The sequence below is a fragment of the Otolemur garnettii genome, unplaced genomic scaffold (assembly GCF_000181295.1).
Source record: "Otolemur garnettii isolate 467f Iridium unplaced genomic scaffold, OtoGar3 scaffold00068, whole genome shotgun sequence".
NCBI classification, from domain to species: domain Eukaryota; kingdom Metazoa; phylum Chordata; class Mammalia; order Primates; family Galagidae; genus Otolemur; species Otolemur garnettii.
Genome location: NW_003852463.1, coordinates 3,323,141 through 3,346,492, shown reverse-complemented (window position 1 = coordinate 3,346,492; position 23,352 = coordinate 3,323,141). Strand labels below are relative to the sequence as shown.

Below are 23,352 nucleotides of genomic sequence, written 5' to 3'. Positions count from 1 at the left end.
ACTTCATCACCTTCAGGGATTCCTATAAGGCGAATATTAGTTTTCTTCGAGTTATCCAAGAGTTCTCTGAGAGTGAGATCCGTTTTTGCTCTCCATTTCTTTTGATCTTTGCGTTCCTGAGCTTCTTCAAAAGCTTTATCTTCAGAATCAGAGATCCTTTCTTCTGCCTGTTCCACTCTGTTACGGAGGGATCCCACCGTATCTTTCAGATCCTTGAGGGCTGCAACCTCTTGTTTCAGTGTTTCAAAATCTTTGATCATTTTATCTTTGAAATTGTTGAGTTCTTGATACATTTTTGAATGATTTCTTGAGATATCTTTTGAATAATTTCTTGAGAAATCTTTTGAATAATTTCTTGAACTTCTACTTCCTTCCTTTCTTCCATTCTGTTAATCTTATTTGCTATCCACATTCTGAACTCGATTTCTGACATTTCAGCCATTTGCTTGTGGATGGGATCTTCAATTACGTCTGCCCCATTTTTCCTTGGGGGAGTTGATCTATTCTGGTTATTCGAGTTGCCAGAGTTTTTCCGCTGATTCCGCCCCATTCTGAGTTTACCTTGTTTGGAGGCCTTATCAGCACTGTTCAGTTGGTGGCTTCTTCTGGTTGCCCAGAGAAAGAGGCAGAGCGTGTCTGTTGTCTACTCCCAGTTCTCTGGTGCTGGGGCCACCGGGGTGCAGTGAAATGACAGCAGCTGCATGGGAGTGTGCGTGGTCAGATTAGACCTCGTTCAGCCTACTGGGGCAACCAGGGGGTAGGAGACTGGTAGTAGCTGGATCAGTCCTAGTTCAGCACCATGGAGCAGCCACGGGGTGGGGGAATGGCAGCAGTAGTGTAGGGTACGCAAGCAACCAAATCAGTCTTAGTTCGGCCCCACCAGAGTAGCTGGGGGGAGTGGAGGATTCCTTTACCATGGCCTGTTGGACGCATGCAGCACGAGCAAGCTGATCTATTCCCTCCCAGCGTGGGAGCCCGGAGTGGAGAACTCCTCCACCTCCATCTGTGGGATGCACATGGCTCTAACAAACAGTTCTGGGCCCGCTCAGAGCGCTAGACTCCTCCACCACCTCCTGCAGGGCGCGCATGGCTCTAGCAAGCAGTTCTGGGACCACCCAGCACAGGTGCCTGGAGCAGGGAACTCCTCTGCTGGCCCCCGTGGAGTATACGTGTCTCTAGAAAGCTGTTTGGGGTCTGCCTGGAATGGAGGACTCCTCCGCCACTGCCCGCAGGACAGCCATGGTACTAGCAAGCAGTTCTGGGCCCACCCAGAGCCCTGGAGCAGGAATCTCCTCAGCCGCCCGTGGGGTGCGCGGCTCTAGCAAGCAGTTCTGGGTCCTCCCAGAGTGGGGGACTCCTCTGCCACCACCCGCGGGGTGCACAAGGCTCTAACAAGTAGTTCTGTTCCTGCCCGGAGCAGGGGAAGTCCTCTGCAGCCACCCGCAGCCTGCAGGAGGTGTGTGGCTCTAGCAAGCAGTTCTGCGCCCACCCAGAGCCCTGGAGCAGGAATCTACTCTGCTACCTGTAGGGTGCGCTGCTCTAGCAAGCAGTTCTGGGCCCTCCCAGAGTGGGGAACTCATCCGCTGCCACCCGCGGGGGTGTGCAAGGCTCTAGCAAGTGGTTCTGCGCCTGCCCAGAGCAGGGGAAGTCCTCTGTGGCCACCTGCCGCACGCAGGAGGTATGTGGCTCTAGCAAGCAGTTCTGCGCCCACCCAGAGCCCTGGAGCAGGAATCTACTCTGCTGCCCATGGGGCGCGTGGCTCTAGCAAGCAGTTTTGGGCCCTCCCAGAGTGGGGGATTCATCTGCCGCCACCCACGGGGGTGCGCAAGGCTCTAGCAATTGGTTCTGTGGCTGCCCGTAGCAGGGGAAGTCCTCTGTGGCCACCCACTGCCTGCAGGAGGTGTGCGGCTCTAGCACGCACTTCTTCGCCCTCCCAGAACCCTGGAGTAGGGATCTACTCTGCCGCCGGTGGGGCGTGTGGCTCTAGCAAGCAGTTCTGGACCTGCCCAGAGCCCTGGAGTGGGGGTCTCCTCTGCCTCCCGTGGGATGTGTAGCTCTAGCAAGCAGTTCTGGGTCCTCCCAGAGTGGGGTACTCATCTGCCACCACCTGCTGGGATGCACAAGGCTCTAGCAAGTACTTCTGTGGCTGCCCGGAGCAGGAGAACTCCACTCCGGCCACCCACCGTCAGCGGGAGGCTTTCGGCTCTAGCAAGCGGTTCCGCACCTGCCCAGAGCCCTAGAGCGGGGGTCTCCTCTGCTGCCAATGGGGTGCGCAGCTCTAGCAAGCAGTTTTGGGTCCTCCCAGAGTGGGGGAACTCATCCACCGCCACCTGCAGTGGTGGGCAAGGCTCTAGCAAGTACTTATATCTTTTCCTTGATCCACCTGATCTCCTCTGGGTATAAACCCTAGATTCACAGAAACGGCATCACCTGGGAGGTTAGTAGAACATGCAGAATCTCAGGAATGGCCCCAGACCTACTCAGTTAGAATTTACATATAACAAGTCCCCATATGATATACATAGATACATTTGAAGAACATCACTCTGAAGAAACTTTAAATGTAAGTATGAAGATACATGAACAAAGACATTTATCACACAATTGTGTGCCGTAACAAACAGCTAGAGCATACCAAATATCCATTATAGTATCTATCAGGATAATTATCCTATCATAACACCACCCCAAATAATCTAAATAAATGGCTTTTAAACACAAAATTTTAAAATGTGATTTCTGGATAGTAAAAGCACAGACTAGAAGGACATTCACCAAATTTATTTTCCTCCTTCCTTATTCCTTCTCCCCTCCCTCCCTCCTACCTTCCCTTCCTTCCTTTTTCATTTTTTTTGAGACAGAATCTTCTATTGGCCAGGGTAGAACGCAGGGGCCTCATATAGCTAACTGCAACCTCAAACTCCTGGGCTGAAGCAATCTTCCTGCCTTAGCTTCCAAGTAGCTGAGACTGCAGATGCGTACCACTAGAACCTCCCTATTTTTTTCTACTTTTTTGTAGAGATAGGGTCTCACTGTATTTCCCAGGCTGATCTTGAGCTCCTGACCTCAAGTGACTTTCCTGCCATGTTGGAGCTTTCTTTTAGCTTTGTTTTATAATTTGATGATACTGCCAACACCACTAATTTGAAAGGGTGAAAGCAAAGATGAAAGTTTGTAAATCTAGTATTTAGTTTTCCTGATTCCTTCTTGCTTCAAAATTGTCAAGAATTTAGAATTTTTATCCACATTATTTCTATTCTCATTTTTAATATTAAGTACACCTAATTGTATACTTTCCCCTTCAAAGCCTAGGTGAAAACCCCAGTAATATTCTGGAAAAAAAATTGTAGGTGAAATTAACATTCCAGGAAGATATGCCCTGTTTATCCTACAGCTTCATATAATCTCAAGATACTGCAGGACACTCCAGAGCAGTGGGGATTATTAATCTTGTTTGGGAACAAGAACCAAAGAATCATTGTAGAGTTTTCTCTGGAATAAAACTAAAAGATGACAGTACCCAGAAGAGGAATCCTAAGTTTAAGCTTGATCTTGCCCTTTGTGATGATGATTAATTTTATGTGTTATCTTGGCTAGGCCATGGTACCCAGATATTTGGCCAAACACTATTCTAGGTATTTCTGTTAAAGGGCTGGAGACAGGGAAGGCATTATGACAGTTTTTGAACTTGAGAGCTATCTCGAGCAGCTTTTGGCAGAACAGAACCTATGAGCTAACTCAAACAGTGCCATACAGGTATGGACCTGTAGATACTCACTGGGAGGCCAGCAAGCAGGGTGCTGCCATCTAGGGAAAGCCACAGGGGAGAAACGGAGGCAGCCACAACCTTGAATCAGCCAGCAACCAGAGGAGCCTATTTCAAGAACACATTCGCAGGGTCCCAAGACTCCACCTCCATGGACAGCCACCCTTGGGCTGATTCCCACAGAGACATGGGCAAGTTAGACAGATCCCATCCCCTGCATAGACCACTTTGTGGTCTCAGGAACTGTTTGGATGGTTGAGGCATGTCTGCCATAAAGTGTGGCGTAAGCCTCAGGATTTGGGTTCCTCCACTCCTTTGGGGACTCAATGCTGTCACAACAACCACAGCCAGATTAAAATCAAATAAATCAGAAAAATAAAACCAAGTTTCCACAGCAACTAACCAGTAACTTCCTATCCCCACCACACCCAAAAGATGAAATGTGCTTTTTTACCCCAATTTTTTTGTTTTCTAACCCTGAAACATCTAGTACAGGCAACATACTGCATTGTGTGTGTGTGTGTGTGTTCTTGCACGCACATACAAATACATTTTTAATCAAGTATTTAAAATACTTTTAACATCAAGGTTTCTAACTTTGTTATACATTTTCCAGCACTTCTTTTTTCTTTTCTCTCCTCTTTCTTCCTTCCCTTTTTGGCTATTTTCTACTTTTTGCATCTTTCCCTCATAAATCACTCAAAGAACAACCAAGATATCCCTTTCTTTTTTGCTCTGTTTTATTCTGCTTCATGCTATTTTTTTATTTCTGGGACAGAGCCTTGCTCTGAGGCCTGAGCCATGGTAACACAGCATTGGCCTGGCTCATGAAAGCCTGTTAGGGAGTCCCTCTACCTTTGGCTTCTTAAGGGACTGTCTCTGCAGGTCCCTCACACAACACACAGTTTATTTTAATCTATATTTGGTGGAAGGTGGGTCTTGCTCTTGCTCAGGCTGGTAAGGAGCCCATAACCTAAAGAAACCCTCCCACCCTGGCTCCCAAGAGTCCTGGGATTGCTAGTGTAGGTTACTGCACTCTGCCCAACACCGCTGTTAATTACCATTTTTTCTCTTTCCATATTTCTTCTCTCCTTTTTTAATTTTTACCTCCCTTTTTCACTCTCTTATCTCCCTTCTATCCCTATACCAAAAAGGTATTTCAATACCCAAGCACAAAGACATGAAAAATTAAGGAGGAGGAAGTAAGAGGAATAAATAGGAGAAGGAAGTGAACAAGAAGAAAACATACATAAGGAATCAATAAAAAAATTCTGGTAACACGAAAAACTAGAACAGATCAACCCTCCAAAGAGGTATCAAGGCAGCTACCACAGAGGATTCTACCTACAAAGAAATTATGGAAATGATAGAAAGGAAATTTAGAGTATGGATGAAGGAATTAAAAGTAGAAACCACCAAAAGGAAATCCAAAAATTGACCCAAGAAATGAATGAAAAACATAATGAAATTAGAAAGGATAGGGCAGCACTTGTGGCTCAATGAATAGGGTGCCAGCCTCATATACCAAGAGTGGGGGGTTCGAACCCGGCTCTGGCCAAACTGCAACAAAAAAATAGCCAGGCATTGTGGCAGGCACCTGTAGTCCTAGCTACTTGGGAAGCTGAGGCAAGAGAATTGCCTAAACCCAAGAGCTGGAGGTTGCTGTGAGCTGTGACACCACAGCATTCTACCAAGGGTGACAAGGTGAGACTGTCTTAAAAAAAAAAAAAAAAAGAAAAGAAAAGAAAGAAAAGAAAAGAAATTAGAAAGGACATAATGGAGCTTAAAGAATTGAAGGAGTCATTCAGTAAGCTTTAAGATGCAGTAGAAAGTACCATGCATCATGCAACAGATCAAACCATGGAGAGGAAAGAATCTCAGAGCTGAGTCTCTTGAGCTAACTCCATCATTTTACAAGGCAGAAGAAAAGAGAATAAAAGCAGAACAATCTCTTAGAGAATTATGGGACTTCACGGAGCACACAAACATATAAATTATAGGTATCCCTGAAGGAGAAGAAGAGCAAACCAAAGGTATAGAAGCCCTTTTAGGTGGTATCATAACTGAGAATTACCCAAGTATTACCAAGATTCAGAAACACTTCTTTTAGATGAAAACGAACCCCAGTTTGTCTCAAACAAATAGAGCATCTCCTAGGTACATTTTAATTAAACTGGCCAAGATCAAAATGAAAGAGGAGGCAGATCCATCAGCGTGACAGGAGATTTCTCAGCTGAAAGAGATTGGGCTCTGATTTTCAACTTACTAAAACAAAACAACTTCCAGCCTAGGATCCTATATCATGCCAAACTAACGTTCATATGCAGTGGCAAAATCAAATCATTTGCTGACAAGCAATCACTGAGGAAATTTGCCACTACAAGACTCAGACCCACACTATACACAGACTACCACAATGGACTACCACTAAAGTAAAGACACTCAGAAATGAAAGGTCAATGCCTAGCTTCCACAATGGGCCAAAGATAAAACTAGGCACAAAATAAGATGAACAGAACTCCACCATATTTATCAATTCTCTCAACAAATGTAAATGTTTTGAACTCCCCATTAAAGAGACATAGGCTAGCTGACTGGGCAAAAAAGTATAAGCCAACTACATGGGCTAGCTGACTGGATAAAAAAGTGTAAGCCAACTACATGATATCTTCCAGAAACACATCTAACCTCTAAGGACAAAACAAGACTCAGGGTGAGGGGTTGGAAAACAAAGCTTCTGGCAAATGGAAATCAAAAGAAAGGAGGGGTCGCAATCTTATTTGGAAATAAAAGTGGATTTAAAGCAACAAATGTAAGGAAAGACAAAGATAAACACTATATACTAGTTAAGGGAACAATACAAAAAGAAGACATTTCAATTAAAATATATAGGGACTCAACACAACATAAATGCTCCCAAATTTATAAAACGAATCCTATCTAATCTGAACAATATGACATCCTGCAACACCATAATAGGTAGGGAATTCAACACCCACTGACAGAACTAGACAGATCCTCTCACCAGAAACTAAACAAAGAAAGGGAGTTAAACCCAAGCCTAGAACAATTAGGCTTAATAGACATAAACAGACACACCACCCCAAAACTAGAGAGGATATGTTCTTCTCATCAGGTCATGGATCATACTCCAAAATTGATAATATCCTAGGACAAAAATAAAATCTAAAAATAATTAAAAGAATTGAAATTATATTTGTATCTTTTCAGAAAATGAGGGAATAAAGGTAGAACCCAAAACCAATAGAAATCTTTAGCCCCACAAAAGTCATGGAAACTAAACAACCTTATTGTGAATGACAGGGGTATCAAAGAGGAGATAAAGAAATCAATCATTAGGTTACTCAAATGACAATAAGCCACTAGCTATCAAAACCTGTGGGGTACTGCAAAAGTACTCCTACAAGGGAAATTTATCACATTAGATTCACACATCCATAAAACAGAAAGAATGCACATCAACAACCTAATAAATCATCTTAAGGAACTGGAAAAAGAAGAGCAATTCAATCCCAAACCTAGAAAAAGGAATAAAATACTCAAAATTAGATCAGAAATAAAATGAAACTGAAAACAAAAGAATCATTAAGAAAATTAATAAAACAAAAATTGGTTCTTTAAAATCAATAAATCTTTGGAAACATTAACTAGAAACAGAAAAGTAAGATCTCTAATAACCTCAATCAAAATCGAAAAAGGAGAAATAACAATAGATACCACAGAGATATATAAAAGATCATCTCTGATTATCACAAAAAACTCTATGCCCAGAAATTTGACAATGAGAAGGAAATGGACCTATACCTAGAATCATATAACCTCCTCAGACTTTACCAGGAAGAAATAGCTCTCTTGAACAGAGCAATATCAAGCACCAAAATTCCAACAACAATAAAAAAGCTCCCAGTAACAACAACAAAAAAAAAAAATACCCTGAACCAGATGGCTTTAACCAGAATTCTATCAAATCCCCAAAGAAGAGCTTGTACCTATTGCAAGAACCTATTGCAAAACATTGAGCAGGAAGGAACCCTCCCCAACACATTCTATGAAGCAAATATCATCCCGATACCAGAACCAGAAAAAGACCCAAAGAAAAAAGAAAACTACAGGCCAATTTCACTAATGAATATCCATGCAAAAACACTTAATAAAATCCAAGCAAATAGAATACAACTACATATTTAAAAAATTATACATCACAATTAAGTAGGCTTTCTACCAGGAATGCAAGGTTGATTTAATATATGCAAATTCATAAATGTAATTCACCATATCAATATAAGTGAAAACAAAGACCATATGATCCTCTCAATACATGCAGAAAAAATATTCAACAAAATTAAGCATCCTTTTCTCACAAGAACACAAGAAAATAGGCATAGATGGGATATTTCTTAAAGTAATAGAAGTCATCTATGACAAACTTATAGCCAGTATCATACTGAATGGAGGAAAACTGAAACCATTTCCTCTTAGAAGTGGAACCAGATAAGGTTATCCACTATTTCCACTACTATTCAACACAGTGCTGGAAGCACGAGACAATGCAATCACACATGAGGACAGAGGAGGTCACACTCTCTTTGCAGACAATAAGTATGATCTTATACTTAGAAAAACCCAGAGACTCAACCACAAGAATCCAAAAAGTAATCAGAAATACACTAATGTCTTGGGATATAAATTCAATGTCCAAAAATCAGTAGCCTTCCTATATGCCAATAACAATCAAGCCAAGAAGCAAATCAAGGGCAGAATACCCTTCACAGTAGCTTCAAAAAAATGAAATTAAACCTGAGAATATATCTAACAAAGGAGGTAAAGAATCTCTACAGATAGAACTATGAAACCCTGAGAAAAGAAATAGCAGAAGACATTAACAAGTGAAGAACATACATGCTCTTGGCTAGGAAGAATCAACATTGTTAAAATGTCTATACTGACCAAAGCAATCCACAGATTTAATGCAATCCCCACTAAAATACCAACATCATATTTTGAAGAACTCAAATAATAGTTTTTATTTTCTATGGACCCAGATAAAAACCCATATTGCCAATCCAATTCTTAGTAATAAAAACAAATCTGTAGGCATCACTTTACCAGACTGCATGTTTTTTTTTTTTTGTTTGTTTGTTTTTTTGAGACAGAGCCTCAAGCTATCCCCTTGGGTAGAGTGCCATGGCATCACGCTCACAGCAACCTCCAACTCCTAGGCTCAAGCGAGTCTCCTGCCTCAGCCTCCCAAGTAGCTGGGACTACAGGCGCCCGCCACAACGCCAGGCCATTTTTTGGTTGCAGCCATCATTGTTGTTTGGCGGGCCCAGGCTGGGGATTCGAACCCACCACCTTAGGTGTATGTGGCTGGCGCCTTAGCTGCTTGAGCCACAGGCGTCAAGCCCCAGACTGCATGTTATACTACAAGTCCACAGTATTCAAAACAACATGGTACTGGCACAAAAACAGAAACATAGATCACTGGAACAGAACAGAAAACCTAGAGATGAACCCAGCCTCATATCATCATCTGATCTTGGATAAGTCAAACAATCAAACACTGGGAAAAAGAATTCCTATTCAATAAATGATGCTAGGAGAACTGGATAACAATATGTAAAAGACTGAAACTGGACCTGCACCTCTCACCACTTAAAAATTAACTCACAATGGATAAAAGATTTAAATCTAAGACATGAAACGATAAAAATACTAGAAGAAAATATGGGAAAAACCCTTGATGATATTCTTATTGATGATAACTTTCTCCAAAGGCAATACACAAATGGCCCACAAACACATGAAAAAAGTGCTCATCATCCCTAATCATCAGAGAAATGCAAATCAAAACTACCTTGAGAAATCACCTAAACCCAATGAGAATAGCCCACATCATGAAGTCCCAAAGCTCCAGATGCTGGCAAGGTTGTGGAAAGAAGGGAACACATTTATACTCTTGGCGGGATTGTAAACTATTACAGCCTCTTTGGAAAGAAGTATGGCAAATCCTCAAAAAGCTAAAAGGAGATCTTCCATTTGATCCCATAATTCCATTAGTGGGTATCTACCCAGAAGAAAAATAGTTTTACCATAAGGAAATCTACACTAGAATGTTTATCACTGCTCAATTCATAATTGCCAAGATATGGAATCAACCCAGTGCTCATCAGTCTATGAATAGATTAATAAATTGTGGTGAATGTATACCATGGAATACTATTCAGGCATAAAAAATATAGAGATTTTATATCCTCTGCATTAATCTGGATGGAGTGGAAGAACATTCTCCTTAGTAAAGTATCACAAGAATAGAAAAGCAAGCATCCAGTGTACTCAATACTAATATGAAACTAGTAGATGAACAACTACACACCCATACAAGAGAAAAACACAGTTAAATTCAAGTAAGGGGAAGAGGAGGTCAGGGGAGAGGAGAGGAGGGAATGGGATTCATGTGGTTTCACCTAACAGGCACAACGTAAGGATATATGGCATACCTCCTAGGTGAAGGGCTCAACTACAACTTGGAGTTTATCTAAGAAATGCAAACAATGTAACCTAATCATTTGTACCCTCATATTAACCTAAAATTTAAAAAAAAATTTTTTTGTCAAGCCAAAGCATTAGTCACCAACATTTTTTTAGTTTCTTGGGATTGTTTTCTAGACACCTTTCTCTCCAGAGGACATGTTCTCATTAGAGAACATAAGTAAGATACTATAAGAAGTTCTGTTTGATGAGATATGTAAGAAGTATTATTTCCCTAACAGACTTAAAGTTCTAAAATTATAGAGAATAAAAAATACTTACATATCAACTTCTGTGAATTAACAGATAACAATAATTCTCCAGTTTTGATTCATACACATAATCTATGTAAGTAAATATAGCATATATAAAAGTATATATGGGCAGAGAAAAATAAGCAGTACATACATATTTTTTAATTACAGATGAAATTTGTCCCCTTTGTTAGTCCTATTCCTTTGCTACTCCCCTGAGGAAACAAGTATCAGAAATCAGTGGGAGGTGCCTGTAGTCCCAGCTTCTCAGAAAGCTGACAGAGAAGGATCACCTGAGCCCAGGATTTGGAAGCTCCTGCAGTGAGCTATGATGACACCAAAGCACTCAGCAAAAGACCTTGTCTGCACTAAAGGGGAAAGAGAAGGAGAAGGAAAAGGAGAAAAGACTAACTTTGCCTAAGAAGAGGAAACTCTGCCAGCAAACTGCCTTTGGACTCAAGCTCTAACATTAACTCTTCCCTGGGACTCTATCATACAGACCCATGCTGCAGATTTTGGACTTAGTAGCTTCTACAATCGCATGAGCCAATTTCTTAAAATAAATACTTCTGTTTCCAAATAAACAGACAGACAGATATACATACACACACATCCCACTGGTTCTGTTTTTCTAGAAAACCCTGTCTAATACACTCCTGCACCAGAACCAGTACTATTTCTTTCTACAATACTAAATAAATGAAAACATGTTTCTCAAACTAATCATCACTACAAGACTTATATGCTTTTCCCTAGAAGACTAGGTTTTCTAAAAATCAAATATTAAGTATTATTTATTAAACATATCATGACAAAATATATCAGCATACCACTAATATATATAAATAAATCAAAGATGAATCAATGGATATACAAAATGTAATAAGATGTTATAGATCTTATTATTTGAAAAGTCATGCTAAATATGGTCTTAAAAAGTATGCTAAGCAACAAAATTTTAGATAATGAAAACATTCAATGAAAAATCTTACCTTTTAGTTTTCATCTGGTCCCTCAGTTTGCTGTACATCTCTAGGACTTAAAAGAGAGAAAAGACCACACAAGCATTATTTAGAGATAGTCAAAGATAATTAAAGTTAAAAAAATGAACACAAGAATCCTACTCCATTTTTAGTTCCTCACCTGGAAGACACAGCATTAATTTATCAACAGTGGCTGAAATATTTCTCTGTTGTAGACGACACTGCTTCAGCTCTTCCATTGCTATTACCAGCTTGGCAAGAAGGAAAAAGACTGAATTATGCCAATAGCTGTAAATAAAAAGCTTTCAGTCACATTTTTCCACACTGTGTTCAATTCATCAGAAAAATCCCAGACAGTTTCATAGTAAGACCTGCCAAGTAAACTAAGGAACTGCCTTTCCCAATCAGTAAAACATTCCTGCATGGTTTCCTACTTTCTTCCCAACATATACTATTCTAGGAAAGGCTAGATTAAATGAAATCCTAAAATATAAGTTTTGCATATTTTCTCCAAACCCTCATGATTCAAAGTTGTGTCAATATTCTGAGAAGATCCTATATTCTTTTCATCAGTGCTAGACTCCTGGAGGGAAACAGCTCTTCCTATACAGCTTCAAATGAGTCTTAAAAATCACCTTCAACTAAATCCATGTTTCAACAAATAAACCACACACTTAGGAGATGTGGCTTTTCTAAGTTACAGTTTAGTTAAGAGTAACCTACTTTTATTCCAATAGCTCCTATTTTAAAGACTTCTATCTTAAGACATCCTATAATACAACTAGAAGAAACTGCACACTATAGAATTTAGAATATATGAGACAAACTTTTGAAAAAAGCAATAATCTACATATCTACTTATAGCATTCATCTCATACCCATATCTAAAAATGTTATCTGCTTAGATACCACACAAAAAGAAGAAAAGAGAGAGATGGCCCTAATTAACTCACTGATAATCAAAAGTTAATCTTAAAGGTTATCAAAATTAAGCATTACATTAAGTGTTAGGTGATAAAGAAGGTACATGATACAGAGAACAGTATAGGCTATGAGTCAGAAAACCTGAGTTTTAATCTTAGCTTTGCCAGTTAGTACGTAAACTTTAGCAAATCCATTTGTTCTAGCTTCCTCATCAATAAAATAGTGTTAGTAACTGTCCTCACTCTGTCTGCCTTGAGGACCAACTGAGTAAATGGATATAAAATAATAGTGTAAACTGTGAAAGTTAAAAGTGGGTATATCGATTAATAGAGTCAATGACTCTTTTTTAAGTACCTACTTTGAGCCAGTCACTATTTAGGTAGATGGAAAAGATATAGCAATAGATAAAACAAAAACTCCTTGCACCATGGAGCTTAATTTCCAATGAAGGGAAACAGATTAAAATATATAGATATATGGTGCAAAAAAATGTACACACACTTTAAGAAAGGAAAAAACTGTATTAAAATTATAACACTCAATATACTGACAATAAAAGATGAATATAAGGTATGTTTCAGCACCTCTTTTTTTTTATATTTTCAATTTGCTCTTTATTAGCTTTGTAGAAATCTACTATAGTTAAACTTGGTTCTGTAAAAACATAGGAATTTACGTTTTTTATTTTTTTAATTAATTATTTTTATTAAAAAATAATTAGCACCCCTTGTAATTGCAGAAGTCAAACATGACTTGAGTATTACAATTTTAATATAGTTTTTTCCTTTCTTAAAATGGGTATACATTTTTTAGCCACCTCTATATATATAAGTCATAAAATATATTATTAGAGCATGACAGAGGCAATGGAGAAAAAAAAAGTGAGAAAGGGTAAAAGGAATGCTGGGGGTTTGGGGTAAGACTGAAACTTCAAACAACATGGTTAGGAAAGGCCTCATGAAGAAAGTAATATTTGAGCAAAGATTTAAAGTAGGCAAATATTAGGGAAAGAACAGAGGCAACAGCACTTGTTATATCCTGACCACTCAATGATTTAAATACACAGCTAAGGAAGGCAGCATCCTTTCAGGGGTGTCCAACTTGTGGCCAGTAGGCCTCTTGCAGATTATGTGAGGATTGTTTTGCTTATCCGTGGTGTCAGATATGGTGAAAAGTTGCACAGGCCTTTATTTTTGCTCATCAGCTTACATTAATGTTTGTGTATTTATTATTTGGCCCAAGATAACTCTTATTCTTCCAATGTCCAGCAGAAAAGAAAAAAGGTTGGACACTCCTGCAAGTTAGCCTTTCTACAGGCTATATTCATTTAATTCAGGTAAACATTAGAAGAAGCAACAATAGTGTCCAAGCATTTCCAACATACTTTACTTATATGTAGTCTTACAAACCACTAAATGAATAGCAGAGTCATCCCAGGAAAATGGCATGAAACAGAAAAGATTTTTTCAAAAAACAAACTGGTCTTACTTCCTTTCCCTCATGTTGTAGTTTTCTATTAGTATCCGTCACTTGATTCTGTGGAGAGAAGACAATTTAAACTCATAAAAAACAAACAGACAATAGTTTAAGAAGATCAAAATTTTATATGGAAAGATGGGGGATAGATAGTTTATTTTCAGTATTCTCCCACCTGTTGATATAGTGGCATTCTCTTAGGTTTAAATTATGTCGTCTTTTCTACTAGACATTTATTGACCTTCTGAACAATGAAAAGAAAAATTTACTGACAGGTATGTTGAATTTAGAACATTTCAAACTAAGATATCATAATGACTAAAGATTATACTTTTAACTTTGGAGAAAAAGAGTGAAAATAAGAGTCTTACCATCTCCACAATATCTAGGAAGAACAAATTTGGTTATAGGTATTACTCATTTCATCAATGTATTCATAGGAAAGTCAGGTATACACTGAAATTTTTAACTTAAGTCAAGGTTCCCCTATTTGTTTATTAATTTGTTTCTTAATTTTAGAAAATGTTTTAATTGAATTATTTTTGGATCACAATTCTTAACGGCTTCTAAGCTTCTCATATTCCCATTTTTACAGCATAATCTCCCTATTAGATAGTTAAAAATATGAGAATAAGCCTCTAAGCGATCTAGTTCATAATTTAAAGAAACTGGTATCCACCTTTTTTTTTAGCATCCACTTTTAACATCTCAGTTGATGAAAAAAAAGAAAAAGTCTATAGAATAGTAATTTCCTTATCTCCTTATCAAAACATGAGCAATATTAACTTCAAAAATGTTTTTTCTGGCTCGGCACCTGTGGCTCAAGTGGCTAAGGCGCCAGCCACATACACCTAAGGTGGTGGGTTCGAATCCAGCCCCGGCCCGCCAAACAACAATGACAGCTGCAACCCAAAAAATGGCCAGGCGCTGTGGTGGGCGCCTGTGGTCCCAGCTACTTGGGAGGCTGAGGCAGGAGACTCTCTTGAGCCCAGGAGTTGGAGGTTGCTGTGAGCTGTGATGCAACGGCACTCTACCCAGGGGGACAGCTTGAGGCTCTGTCTCAAAAAAAAAAAAAAATGATTTTTCATCACAGCTTTCTAGCCCTCCACCAACAACTGACAATCTGCATTAGACTTTTAATGCATTCCCCCAACCTAACATTTTCCATTATATATGTATACATACACAATATGAACTGTATGCCACTGTAAATGTCCACAAGAGGAATATCATACAGAACATTTTCCAAACTTAACACTCTTTTTATTGAAGATTTTCTCAAGGAAATAGTTTTTCAAACAACATGCTTTTGAAATCACTGCCTTAAAATATACACTTTACCTGGACTACCATCTTCAGAGCAGATTACCACACATGCCACCTTTCAAAAACAAAATGAAATCCAACCTCCTCCTAAAAGCCTTTGTAAAGTACCAGAAAGAGAAGCAACAAACCCTCAAATTCCCTCTTTATTATTTACTTAACAGCATCACATGTGAAATATTTTGTAGATGCAACTGAGCTCAATATAAATTGAGTACGCATAGCTGCTCAAAATGCAGATCTAAGATGATGTTAATAAAAGTATTGTTTAAAACAGGTGGGCAATGTTTCTATAAAGGGTCAGACAGTAAATATTTTAGACTTTGCAAGCCATATAGTCTCTGTTGTAAGTACCAAATCCTACCATTGTAATAGGAATGCAGCAATAAACAAAATGTAAATGAATGAGCATCGCTGTGTTCCAATAAAACTTTATTTACAAAAACAGTAGGCAGGCTAGATTTGGCCTACATGACAAAAGCACGATGAACCCGAGTCTAGAAAAACTGAGATAGTGAGGTTATAAGCTCACACTATGAGAATTACCCTTACATGTCTTTTTTTTTTTTTTGAGACAGAGTCTCACTTTGTCACCCTGGGTAGAATGCCATGGTGTCATGCTCGTAGCAACTTCAAACTCTTGGGCTCAAGTGATTCTCTTGCCTCAGCCTCACAGGTAGCTGAGACTATTGGCTCAGGCTTGTCTCGAACCTATAAGCTCAGGCAATCCACCTGCCTGACCTCTGAGAGTGCTAGGATACAGGCCTGAGCCACCGCACCCAGCCAACATGTCATGTTTTTAAGAAAGGCATTGATTAAGCTGATTCACATTGATAATCCTATGTTAATAGAATTGGAGAAGGAGTCAAAGTCATACCACATGAAAAACAGATGAAGGAATTTTTAGCCAACAGAAGGGGAAAATAATCATTTTTGAAGCTCTATACACTATACCTGGAGCCCATACACAAGATACCATACCTGCACAACGGCTGCCCTTCAAATACCTCAAGAGCTGCTAGAAGAAAGGGAGCTCCCTAAAAATTACTTATTATTCAAGCCAATAAACAGATGTTACTAGAATACTAGATTCACTTCAATATAAGAAATAAGTTTCAAGCAATGTGAATAAAAACAGTATGGGCTACCTCAAGTGACAGTCTTCATCCCCCTCACAGTAGTTATTCCATAATAAGTAAGATGTTTTTAATCCTAAACTGGAGATCTCTGAGAATTCAACCTTCTGTAAATGCTCCTAAATTCAACATTATTGTCTCTACTACTAGAGTAGCCTTTTTACCTTTTAAAGTCATCAATTCTCACATTTTTTTTACCTCAAATTCATCGTAAAAAAGTACATTTTCCCTTGCAACTCAGTACACAAGTGTAGGGAACACACATGAACATACATACACATAAACAGAGAGAAAGATTTTCAAGGTACAATGTTTACCCTTACTATTTGTCATCTATCTTTATTTTCTATTCAATTCCATTCTATTTAAGATTTTCTTAAAACTATTTATTAAGGGCCACTGAGTTGTTTTCATGCAAATCACGGTTCTAAAACATATCTATAAGTAACTAACCAATACTTCTAAAAAGAAAGTAATAAAAACTAGTTTAATAGTATTCAATAACTGTTTCAATGCATAACAATAAAAAAACTAAATCAAATATCTAAGATGCTACTTCTTTTAATTCAAAGAACATAAAGAGGTGTCTATACATCCATAAATATATGTGTATATGCGTGTGTGTATACACACTGTGAATCATAAAAAAATGGGTATCCTATAGTTTCTTTTCAATATCATGTAAAAATAGTACTGACAGTAGTTAACACCTAGCTTTTTCCATTTTTTAAACTCTTTTCTAGAGTTCAGAAAACTACATTTCACAGTTTCTTCACCTAGGTCAAATGGATCCTCTAAGAGAAGCACCTTCCAGATGTACTATTAGATGTTAATCCTTTCAGCCCTCAGAGTAACTGGATAAAGCCTGAAACAGCCAAAAACCTCGAACTGGTAGCCTCCAATTCATACATTCCTTTAGGGGAATCCTAAGGAAGTTGAAAGAATTTGCAACTCAAAACAATTTGAAGGAACAAGAAGGAAGTAAGAGGAATAGAAGATTTATACCAACCAGCAAGTGATGTCAGCAATTGGTGAGCATTATAGGCAATATTTGGCAGTATCCTGCCAAGGAGGTAATCTACCATATGACCTCTTTAATAATTAGAGGCAGACCATACTGCTGCCCATCATCCACTGGGGTTATCCACTAGGGTCCCATGGAGCTGTGGGAGAAGTATGAGAGACAGAAGTCCAAGAAGCATAGAAAAAAACAACCTAAGACGAATATAGGAAGCTGGGATGACTGGGTGAGGACAAATAACATATACAGCTCCTGGCGGGAATCCCCGTATCTTTGTTTTTACACATTTCAGATAATTTTGTCATTTGAGGCTAATCAGCCCCCAAAATTTCAGGATCACAAATATGAACCAATTAATAAAAGAAACACTATTAAAATTCTTTAATCTCAAGTAATATACACTTTTGAATAAATACAGAAATAATTCAATCTGTAGAAACAGCCTAAATGCCCCTCAACCCAGGAACGGATTGGCAAGCTGTGGTATATGGATATCATGAATACCACTCTGCCATTATAAAAAAAATGGAGATTTTGCGGCATTTGTATTAACCTGGATAGAGGTGGAACATATTATTCTTCAGTGAAACATCACAGGAATAGAGAAGCATGAATTCTCTGTAGTCAACTTTGATATGAGGACAATTAATGACATGGTAGGTTAGGTGGGGGAAAGAATAAGGGAGAGGGTGAGGGAAAGGAAAAGAAAAAAAAAGAAAAGAAAAGAAAAGAAAAGAGTGACTAATTTTCACATAAATTGGATTTCATTTTGACCAAACTACATTATTTGAACAATAAATTTTAAATTCAACTTGTTAATATGTTGTTTTAGGATATTGCATCCTCATTTATAAGTGAAATATGTTTCTAATTTCCCTTTATAAAATACATTTTTTCCAATTTTAATATCAAGTATATCCAGATGAAGTAGAATGATCTTAAACATTTCTTCTTTTTCTATTGTCTATAAGATTTGGCATCATCTGTCTTTTGAAATTATCTTCTATTTTTATTTATAAATATTAGTTGTCTATTTTTTGAGACTTTGAAAAAAAAAGTTAATTGATGACTTCATACTGAACCTCAGAGTCTAAGCATTCTATGATAGACATACTTTTATCTGACAATGTGAATGTTATTTTTTTTTGCATTATTATTATTGTTCAATATTTCGTTGCAGCAATTATCTGATTTCTTTTCCGAAATGTATTTATCTTCGTTCATTCTTTATGAGGTTTTTGCTTCTGGTCCATATCTTAGACACTGTTATTGTTATTAAATTTTAAGCCTCTTTAATTTTGTGATAGTAAAAAGTGGAAACCAAATAAACACATGTATATGTATAGAGAAAATTTTAAAAAACAGAAATAATTCAATCTTTTATCACCTACATCAGAGAAAAGGTTTTCTTGAATAGAGCCTATGAAGAATTCAAAAAGGTCACCATTTCAAAAGTCTGGATTACATTTGCATGTAGTCATTTTAAGCAGAAAATTGATTTAAAAGTTATTTCATGGTAGTGTTTAAGTTTCCCATTTTAAAATGATGAAAAAAAGGTTTTAGAAAATTATTTATATTCTTTATATATCCTACTACTCCATATTTTATTTTTCTTAAAACTAAACTAGAAACCTGAGAGTCATAAGCTCATAAGCATCTCTGCAATCTGCCCCTTTCCCACTATCTCCTTACTTTTAGGTCTGTGTTATTTTTTTTTTTTTAACCTGGATTTCAACTTATTATTTTCCCATATTGAATGAAAATTTTGCTTAAGTGTGTATACTCTAACATTGAATTTTCTAAGTGACAGTCAAAATTTTCACTTGAATATATGGCACATCTCCTGGGTGAAGGACACAAATACAACTTGGACTCTACCTAACAAACACAAACAATGTAACCCAATCATCTGTACCCTTATTCTAATCTGAAATTTAAAAATTTTTATTTCACTTGAAACTTCAGGAAACTTAGAATACATGGAAAAGACACTAATAAAAACATTAAAATTATCTAATATCCATCCAGGGATTATTGAAATATTTTGGTATACAGTCTTTCAATATTTTTAATGTCTAGTTATTTACATATAGAGTACATACAGATTTAGTTTATAAAACTAGGATCATATTGTTCATACTTTTTAATCGGCTTCACACATTAAGCAAACATTACTAATACTTTCCTATGTCAAATATCCTCTACTGAATTTTATATAATAGTTTATTATTCTTTTAAATAGATGTACCATAATTTCTTTCAATAATCTTCTATTAAATAATTTTTAAGAACATTTTAAAGGTTCGCTTATTAAAAATACCACATGGGCTGGAAGCAGTGGCTCACAGCTGTAATCCTAGTACCCTGGAAGGCCAAGGCAGGTGGATTGCCTGAGCTCAGCACTTGGGAGACCAGCCTGAGCAAGAGTGAGACCCCGGTCTCTAAAAAATAGCTGGGCATTGTGGCAGGTGCCTATAGTACTGGGGAAACTGAGGCAAAAGGATTGCTTTTGTCCATGAGTTTGAGGTAGCTGTGAGCTATGATGACATAACATTCTACCCAGGGCAACAAAATGAGACTGTCTCAAAAAGAAAAAAAAAAAAAAGCACTATAAAAAATACCACATGAACATCCTTATACGTATACCTACAGCCTTAGAATAAATCCTAAAACTAAGTGGTGTTTTAAGCATTAGCATCTATTGTTCAAAATTTGCACTCCTTTAATTATTTCTAAATGGTAGAGCTCCCTTGTACTTCTTCTTGTATAAATATAGGCGGAAGGCCTATAAGTAAATCTTTAAACAGTTCCATTTTGCGAAAGTAAGTTTAAAGTCTTTTGTGAGTTAGAATGTAGAAAGACCTGGATAGAACTTCCTATGTGACTCAGGACCTTATCATGTAGAAATGATTCAGGGCCGAGCCTCAGCGGGGCTGGCCTGTAAGCAGGTACTCGAGAACTTCCAGACTGCTCCCCAGGATGGATAACTGCCTCCAGATAGTCTGTTGAAGGTCAAGCATTCAATCAGCTTATTCTCCCAGAAACTTGTTTTATGGTCTTGTTTTCATTATAGGGTTTAAGAATAGTTATAGACAAAGTTAGTGGAATGTTTATCGCTAAACAAGACTCTTTGGCACCAGCCGTGCTGGGCTTGTGTCAGGAGTTTTGAGTTGTTTATTGATTAATTGTGTATACGTGCAGTAAGGTCTATATAAGCTTTGGTAAAATAAAGAACTCTGCTGGAATTCCAGAGAGAGCTCCAGTCCCTTATTCTCCAACATTTCTCTGCAGGTCTTATCTCTGCTGCGCCACATCACACACCCCTCCACACAACATTCATGCAACATATAAATAATATGTATTTCTCAGTTTTCTATTAGAATGTACATATATTTCCTATTTGTAAAGAATCTTCATATATTAAGACTGCCAACCATTTACCATAGGTATTTGTAAAGATTTCTGATTACTTACCTATGCATTTTTATTTTGTATATAGAGTAGGTTACTTTATTTTAATGTTATCAAATCTATCAATTTTTTCTTCATGAATTTTATTTAGAAACATACATTCCCTATTCCCAAATCATATACATATTCATTTATATTTTCTATTACTTCCTTTTTTTTCTTTTTGCATTTTACCCTTTAGTTCCTCTGACATTAATTATGGTATAGTGAATGAAGAAGAGGTTAAATCAAAGCAGATATGTATTAAGGAACATTAAAAATCAAACAACTTAGCTCTGAGGTAAAGAAAGCAACTGAGAGAGGTATGAAAGAGATATAATACTGTGTTGGAGATATAATAGTTCTTAAGATGGCTGGATACTGATGTATAGGCCCGTAAATTCTTATTTAAAGCCTTAGGACCCAAAGTGTCTTGGACTTAAGAATGTTGCAAATTTTATAAAGTTAATTAGGTGAATATAATTTATTATAATATCACCCAATGGGGATTATGATAGTGCTACATAATCAAACATATTAATATTTCTGTACGAAAACCTAAAAATTTATGCTAAATGAAATACGTTAAGAAATTTGATAGTTGCAGCTGAGAGGGGTAGCTCACACCTGTAATCCCAGAACTTTGAGAGGCTAAGGCAGCAGTTGCTTCAGACCAGGAATTTGAGATCAGCCTAGGCAACATAAGCAAGATCCCACTTATAGAAAAAATTTAAAACTTAGCTAGGCACAGTGGCATATCTCTGCACCTGTAGTCCCAGCTACTCGGGAGGATCACTTGAGCCCAGGAGTACAAGGTTACAGTAAACTATAATTATGCCACTGCACTCAAGATCCTGTCTCTAAGTAAGAAAATTTTTAATTTTAAAAAAATCATTAATTAATTTAAATAAAAAAAGAAATTTCATGTCACATTTTGCGGTCAAATGAGTTTTTAAATTACTATAGCTTTAGAATATAATATCTGATAGCCCACTTCGCCCCTCAGTTAAAAACATTTCTTTGCTTTTCTTACCAATGTATTCTTTTAGATGAATTTTACACTCATTGGCAAATTAACCCCATGCCCAAAAACCAAAAGCAAAATCACTGCAAAGAAGAAAATAAAACTGTTATTACTTATAGATCACATGAATATTTACACAGAAAACTCAAAAATAAATCCCATATAAATTTTCAGAAATAACAGAAGAGTTTAGTGCAGTAGTTAGATTTATGATAAATAAGCAAAATGAATTACCTAAAGTAAGTGAATTTGCTATGCCCAGGACCAGACCAATACGACTAGCCTCCTTCTCATCAAGAAAGAAGCTTCATGCTTTGGTAGAAGACCCTCCACAACCACCACTGGTATTTTTTCCTTTGTCCTAGAGACCATGCTACAAAGAATTCTATCACAGTGCTTTGAAATTTTGCCATCATCCAGAGATATCTTTAATCTATAAGGAAGCTGAGGACATGAATAGTCAAACTGTTTTGTATAAAAGAAACAGTTACTGATTACTGGTCCTGATTCACATTCATGTAGGTATTCCAATTAAACTCTTAACTGTTTAGCTAAAGAGCCATGATCTTAATTATCCAGGTCTCAGTGTAAATTCCTTTCTTACTACACAAAAATCTCTACTATAAATAAACTTGTGATCTGCATTGTAGTCACCTATTCTTTTAATACTAATCAAAATCCCACAAATAAGTATCTCTTAGTTTCCTTACTTTGAGTTTCTGGGCTTCTCCTCTTACTTTCAGCAATTCAGTTATAGAATCCACAAAGCCCTGGTAATGAAAGTTGCACATTTTCTCAATTTCTCGGTCATGATTGCGGATGCGAGTTTCAAGCTTCTCCATGAATCGTCCATGTTCCTCACCATCATAGACAGACCTTTAAAAAAAAAAAAATGGCATGGCATGAAGATTATACCACAGTTACTTCTAAGAAAGAGAAAGAATAATTATACAAGCCAAAAGCAAATCTTTGGAAATTTGATATTGAAGGTACATAACCCACAAAGTAAAAAAAACTACATATTAACATTGCATTAATGCATTGTAAAATAAGCGTTTTTTTTAGGAAAAATCAAAATTTTGCTTTCTTGCTCATTCAAAAATATTTGAGTGATTGACAGCATTCATCGCAGAATTCTCATCATAACATGAAAAGACTAAATTACAACTCCTTTGTATCTTTGTTTCTCTATTAAACTAGTCTTAAATTTTTCTCAAATTTGGTTAAACATAACTATCTAATTACTCAAGAAGCTGACACCACTAGAGAAAAATCACATAGCTGTGCTGGCTAGACTCACAAATGTAAATTGGGCACTCAATACCACTATATAATCCTACTACAACTATCCCCCTATTCTGCCTCCCCCCCAAAAAAGTCACGCTGTTTTCTCAAAATAGTTATATGTGGGAACCTTACTTTCTCCTCTTCTTAAATGTTCCCCTC

The 23,352-nt window shown here is 37.4% G+C and overlaps 1 protein-coding gene across 2 annotated transcripts in view; it reads right to left on the bottom strand.

The window, feature by feature from the left end:
* Positions 1 to 23,352, bottom strand: part of EXOC6B (exocyst complex component 6B) — a 615,941-nt gene that overhangs the window by 501,134 nt on the left and 91,455 nt on the right. For both annotated transcript variants that reach the window (XM_003793416.3, XM_023515268.1), the window contains exons 2-5: positions 22,617 to 22,782; positions 13,965 to 14,012; positions 11,713 to 11,803; positions 11,562 to 11,607 (exon numbers count right to left, since the gene is read on the bottom strand). In XM_003793416.3, coding sequence (XP_003793464.1) covers positions 11,562 to 11,607; positions 11,713 to 11,803; positions 13,965 to 14,012; positions 22,617 to 22,782 — 351 coding nt within the window. The remainder of the gene's footprint in view (positions 1 to 11,561; positions 11,608 to 11,712; positions 11,804 to 13,964; positions 14,013 to 22,616; positions 22,783 to 23,352) is intronic.